This window comes from Coptis chinensis, chromosome 7 (assembly GCF_015680905.1).
Source record: "Coptis chinensis isolate HL-2020 chromosome 7, ASM1568090v1, whole genome shotgun sequence".
NCBI lineage: Eukaryota > Viridiplantae > Streptophyta > Magnoliopsida > Ranunculales > Ranunculaceae > Coptis > Coptis chinensis.
In genome coordinates, this window is record NC_141462.1 from 88,049,783 (window position 1) to 88,056,119 (window position 6,337).

Below are 6,337 nucleotides of genomic sequence, written 5' to 3' on the forward strand. Positions count from 1 at the left end.
ATAATGTCACATAGAGGACCTGAAGGGAGAATAGTCCATTGGACTAGTCATGCTCAGTAAAAAAATTATCCTAATAGGGAAAAGAAACCAATGTAGATATGAATCAGGAATAGGGAGTCATGTTGTCTTGGATTGTGAGAGCAAGAGCATGTCTAAACAATATGTCTAGTGATAATCACATGTTCAGTTGATCTCCCTTTAACTACATGTACTGCTAATATTAAGTCAACTAACCTCCACATTAGTACGGCAACTCAACTTCAAGGAACCTCCAAGGCCTGCTTTGCTTGCTCTTAGTTCTTCAAGTGAAAGCAAGAAGCACCTGTCCTCCATGGTCTCTAATAATTCCCACAAAACCATACTAATACGTGTTATCAAGTCACTTGAATTTAGCTTTTGTCCCTTCTATAGGCTTGATCCATTTGCATCTGATTATATGTATTCTTGTATTCAGCATACAGTCCAAGCTTTGTTATGCAGCAATCCTTTATTGCTCACTAAATTTGGAACTTCTTTGAGCTGTCCTTGAAGGTTATAGTCAATTGTTAATAAAGTGAACTGAATGTTATGAAATTATGATTACTAATCCAGATACCATGACTGTAGGTTGTTAAGAGTGAATGTAAAGGCATTGAAATAATAAGAATAAATACTATTTTTGCAGTTTTCTGCTTTTGCGCTCAAGTGCATCACAAAGGAAAGAAAGTAAATAGAAGTAAAAAATGCTCAAACCAAATAAAAAATCTGAAAGTATGGGAATGAAATAAATTAGGTAAAAGTTACATATATAGGAAATACGTTAGTCCACTATCACATTAACTCCAAAAGCGTAGGAGATATAAGGTATATCAAGATAGTAAAGGATTGAAGGTAGGTGATATAAGGTATATCAAGATCACTAAAAGGTGGAGAAGGCTAGTTTTCAAGCTGCATGTATGTATCCATGAATACCTAAATATATAAGGTTGTGCATACTTTTCGATTTGGGTATTAATCAGATATGCTTTACTGAAAGAATATACAGCCAAGTCAAGTATAAATGCTTGTATGAAGCAGGTTGAGATAACCAAGAATCAACATTTAATCTACACCCTTTCCGACACATACAAATTAAAGTAGACTAACACTAAATCACATGATTATATATATACATACCTGGCATGGCTAGAGTTTGGTCCTCATACCCATGCAGTTGATCGTCCATTAATATTGTTTATCGTGAGCGAGTTGCCATCTATTTTTCCAACCAACTCCAGCCCATGTCAACCTATGGTAGCTATTAAGAAATATAGTAATTACCAATATGACAATAAAACATTGATGGCGATCAAGTACTGTTACTAAGAACAACATTGTCTAGTTTAGATTTTAATAGCTAGTGTTTCAGGAGATATAACAGTATAAGATTTTGATTACCAGTATCCACATTAAGGGGTCTACTTGCTTGGGAGGTAAACATGTATAAAAAGTTAATAAGAACTACCTCCACCGTGATTGGCTTTAAGTTTCCACATGTATAAAAAGTTAATAAAAACTTCCTCCAACATGATTGGCTTAAGTTTCCACCATCTGTATCCACCAAGGTGAAACCAACGACAGCACCAATATGTAAATTTGATGAAAACACTGAAATATAACTCCACTCACTGACACATCCCTGGACATAACTTATCAAGGCAAAGTACAAATTATACAGAGTCGCCTACCAGGTTCCACAAAGACACATGGATCATCACTACAGGATGAAACCAAGCTATAACCTATTGGGAATACATGTAGATGTAATCAAATCTTCTTGAGGCACATGATCTCCACATAATTGAGCCTATGATTTCTTGAAAATTGAACTTGTTTTCTATTTGATTATGAGATTGAGATCAATTAAGTCTCTTGTCTCTACATTGTGGTTTAACTATTAAAATTTTCAACAATAGAATACGCAAGAGTGGGGGGAAAACAAAACACTAAGAAATGTCTCTGTGTTCGATGACACGCCATTTGCAAGATAAAAGTCTTCACATGCTTGATAAAACAAAAGAATAAATCAGGACCAAAGAAAGAAAATAGTATGCACACATTTATCAAATGCCTGGGAGATGTTAGGATTGTGGTAAATAACTATATGTTGCTATGTGCCTATCTCTTGGAGGAATTAAGTATTGTTCTTCTTCACTTCATTTAACCAATACTTATGGCTTGTCCTTGAGATAGTACGACATTTAAAAGAGTTTTTTTTTTAATCTTCATAATTGATTACTGTAAATACTATGCTACTTTCCTGAAGCTTTGTTTCATTCAAATTCCTTTCAGTCAAAACAAAATGTAAAAGCACCAAGTCAAACAGAGACAAAAGTAATAGTGTGTAATAGTATCAGGTTCACTGTCAGTAATAGTAGTAAGTAACATATATAGTTTATAATCTCTTCACTTCTTAACATGCAGCCTACAAATTCCCTGCCAATTTGTGTAACTGCATCCCATGCATTAAAATCAACGAACAAAAGACAATGCCTAGGTATGACAATGTGAGTAAATGTTGGGTGCTCCTCGTCAGTCTACTGTAAATCCTTTGGTTGGTACTTGGATCAGCCACCTATCTTGCAATTGAAGAAAACAATTCCAGCGCAGAGAAAAAAACTCCCGTAATGAAAGTGATTGTATCACCAATCAATATACCGGTTTGACGGCCATCATCCCACTAACACCGATTGAAACAAAACAACAAACTAAATTAATCAATAATCTGGATTGACTTAACAAAACATATATCCCACAAAATAAAAACAGTTCAACTAAGTATAGAACCCCGACACGTTTTGGACTTTCATTCACCTTCACCTTCGTTTTGAAGCCTCTCCTAATAAAGAAAGCAACATATTGATCGGTTACAAATTGAAATAAAGAAAGAGCCCAAAATTGAAACTGAAGAGTACTATAAACGAAGAAACCCACTTGATTGGTTACTTGAAAGAAACAAACGATTGTTGTATATTGGAAAAATGGAGGTTTCAAATTTCTCAATTGCAAACACACGTACCTAATATTCATTCTTTCTTTCTCCTTCTAATTGATATTCATCATCACAAAATCTTTTTTGGTTATAAGGTTTGGTAGGTTTGACGAATGGTTTTGTTTCCATTTTATTCTGGAAGAATGGAGGCGAGAAGAGAGAGAAACGCATAAGTTTATCTTGTTATGTAGCTTTGTTGTTCTTATAATTTGAAATCATGGGTTTCTTGAGTTACTACTTTGGAGAGCTCTCACTTTTCAGGTTTCCTCTTTTATTTAAGAACGGAGAGTTTTGAGCTTTCGGGTTTGTTTTGAAGAAAGGTTTTTTATTTTTTGGGGTTATTATACTTGCGAACAATTGAAAATAGAGAAGAGGGCGTGTATTTCATTTTTTTTTCTGCGGAATCATTCAAAAAGCTGAGGTGTCCACCTCATAGAAAAAAGGGGGCTAACATGGGTTCCTGGGAGCATTCTCGACTGTTCAGTATTCATGGTCTTTGATGGCAATCAAGATTGGGGAGTGACTATGTTTTCTGAATAAACAAAAGAGAAAACAACAAATATCGGGAGGTGGTCCTAATTTTCAGCATTCCCTGTTTATTTGGACTCTAAAATTTAGATATAGCTCATCTCAAACTCTTCAACTATCAATACCAATAGTTGGGAACAAGATGATGCTTCTGGCCTAATAGCATATTATGGAAGATGGAATTCAAAGGATCGTGAGTTGGTCGTATTTAATAATAGTGCATGTGAGTAGGGCTGTCAATGGGTTTCGATAACCCTGATAACTGATCCGAACCAAACCAATAAAAAATAGTTTGGGTTTTGATAATTTGGTTTCTCCTCCATAGACCCGAAATCGAACCGAACCGATAAGATATTAGTTTGGTTTTGGGTTTGCCTTCCACTGAACCGATATGAACTCGAACCGATAAGATGACATTTTAGTAATATTTATGATTAATTTTGTATATTTTTATCAATTGAGTGGTTGAAATTAATTGATTTAATTTAAGATTTAATTGATTTTATAGTTTTTGGTTCGGGTCAGTTCGGTTTCAGGTTTCCAATTTTCTTATTGGCTCCGATTCAGATTTTCTAGAACCCGACCCAAACCAATTCATTGACAGCCTACATGTGAGCATTCTGGCTTACACCAACTCATATGCACTACAAAAGAAACGACTTTACCCGACAGACAATAATTGTCGCCAAAGGTATTACCCGACGGACAAAAACTGCCGCAAGACCGTCCGAAAATACGGGTCATTGGTGGCTAGTATCTATGACATTGCTATTGTCCAAGACCATTGGATATGGTTGTTGTTAACAACCGTCGGGCATTGCTACTGTCAATGACCGTCGGGTATTGCTACTGGTAAAGACCTTCGTGTATTGCTTCCACTCAATAGCCTTTGTCCGTCGGATATTAGTTTTTTTTATTAAAAAATAATATTGGCTATTTTTAAAAAGAGATTCTTTCATGTATCCTAAACATCACAATTATTACAAAAATAACCTCTTCAAATAATCCATCCCAACATCACAATTATTACAAAATCCAACCTCTTCAAAAATCCCAAAAGCCACACTCGGTATCAAACTTGATAAGCATTTCTTAGTACTGCATGAATGTTGAATGTCATCTGGGGTTCTGAAATTCATAAATCATAATCTGTTATTACACTGCAGTTAATTTTCTTGTCACTCTTTTCAAATTTTTGAAAGTCGATCCAGGATCAACCTTTTAGGTAATAAAGTTAAATAGTATAATTGTTCCAAATTGCAATCCCACAGATACCTGATAAATAGAACAGAATCACCCGCTTTTAGCATCTTTGATCCCACAAACACACTCCATCTAGTTGTGAGAAGGTGACGCTTTTGTTGGCCTATAAGAAAATAGTAGCAGCAGGATAAGAAAACTGGAACCTCAACAGCCAGAACAATAGCAAAAAAATGATTTAAATAACGAAGGCGTTTGCTCTAGTATTTAGATTATATCATCCAACACTCTTACCGCGGTATATATGGTGAAATGTCCATGTATTATCGTGCAAGTCTCGAACAACAAGTTCTTCATTTGGGGGCTGTGCTGAATAATCCTGAAAGGACAATAATTATGGAGTGACCTTAGATGAGCAATAAAAGACTTCGAAAGGGTTTATTTTGAAGTAGAGTATGAACCTCAACAACTGTGGGAATAACTTACTGAGAACCGCCATGTGTGCTTGTGTCAATTGTTGTTAGTGTTTTGTAGAAGAACTCTTTGGGATGCTTGCTTTGCTTTACTCCAAAATCTGGAACTGGGAATCCATCGTTCTCCTGAAAAAGCAAAATAACTTATTAGTAGATAAATAGTTTCAAAATATTTCGACAATTCAAGTTTGGGGAACTGGTATTCTTATAGAGATATTCTAGCAACACAAAATAAATCTGCATTATATTATGCAAGGAAGTTTCCATCAGAATGTAGTAGTGATTAAGCTTACGAAATTTACTGGCTGAAGAGTCATTTGAGCATAGATTTCATCTGTGTCTTTCTCAGCCTGTAACAAAATCAATTGATGAGTGGCTTAAGAAAACAACAACCACCCTCACTTTCTACTCTACACACAAAGGAAGATGAGTGTTAGCACGTAAATGTAGTGTAATATTGTGAACCTGGCACATTAACTGAGATGGAAGATTTGGGTAGTTAGGAATATGTGATGTAGCAATCCTTTTAATTGAAATTGCCACCTGTAAAACCACATGATAACAAATATATGGCTTGAACATACTTTCAAGTATGTGTAATGAAAGTCACAAAAAGTACAAAGGCCTATATAGCACAAAAATATTGTACATTTGATATCCAAATTAAGTAATCATGAGGTTTTGTTATCTAAAATGTAGACAAAGGTAGAAACAATTAGTTTCTCACTGGAGGCAGTGTATTATCTGATATTACAACTCTGAAGGTTACTTATCTTCTTCTCTCTTTCTCTATCTTTTCTTTTCTCCCTCTCTCCTCTTTTTCTCTTCTCTCTCTCCCTTTTATATATCTTCTAACCGCTCCCTCTTCTCTAACCGCTCTCCTATCCCATGATCTCCTTTCTTGTCCCACGATTGCTACTTGTCCACCTATCTCTTTAGGTATCGTGTCCTGGCTACCGTGCTCCCGCTCCTTCTTTCACTATTCCGCCTCCTTTTGGGACACCGACACTCTACCGAACCCTATGACCTTCTAGATTCTGCGGCCCTTCTGTATTTCGCGGACTGGATCCTATGCTCCTTCTCCTTCTTACATTATGCTGCCTCAGTCCAGAGGACATGTCATCTT

General features: G+C 35.8%; 1 protein-coding gene across 2 annotated transcripts; it reads right to left on the minus strand.

Annotated features, from left to right (window-relative positions):
* Positions 1 to 4,445: 4,445 nt before the first annotated feature.
* On the minus strand, positions 4,446 to 5,904 carry LOC147489702 (auxin response factor 5-like). Of its 2 annotated transcripts, none has more exons than XM_086574781.1 (6): positions 5,677 to 5,904; positions 5,505 to 5,561; positions 5,225 to 5,337; positions 5,033 to 5,117; positions 4,814 to 4,904; positions 4,446 to 4,666 (listed from the first exon to the last, which is right to left on the minus strand). In XM_086574781.1, the coding sequence occupies exons 1-5, from the start codon at positions 5,791 to 5,793 to the stop codon at positions 4,842 to 4,844; spliced, it is 435 nt and encodes a 144-aa protein (XP_086430907.1). In that variant the 5' UTR covers positions 5,794 to 5,904; the 3' UTR covers positions 4,446 to 4,666; positions 4,814 to 4,841. The 2 variants fall into 2 exon arrangements, with proteins under 2 accessions (XP_086430907.1, XP_086430908.1); XM_086574782.1 differs by having other exon boundaries at positions 4,532 to 4,666; positions 5,514 to 5,561.
* Between the last annotated feature and the right edge of the window lie 433 nt (positions 5,905 to 6,337).

Excerpts from the sequence above, each read along its gene's own strand:
- LOC147489702 (XM_086574781.1), bottom strand. The coding sequence starts at position 5,793 with ATGTTCAAGCCATATATTTGTTATCATGTGGTTTTACAGGTGGCAATT. Across the intron at positions 5,562-5,676 it reads CATCTCAGTTAATGTGCCAG|GCTGAGAAAGACACAGATGA; the intron begins GTTCACAATATT and ends ATTTTGTTACAG. Across the intron at positions 4,905-5,032 it reads ATTTCACCATATATACCGCG|GCCAACAAAAGCGTCACCTT; the intron begins GTAAGAGTGTTG and ends ATTTTCTTATAG.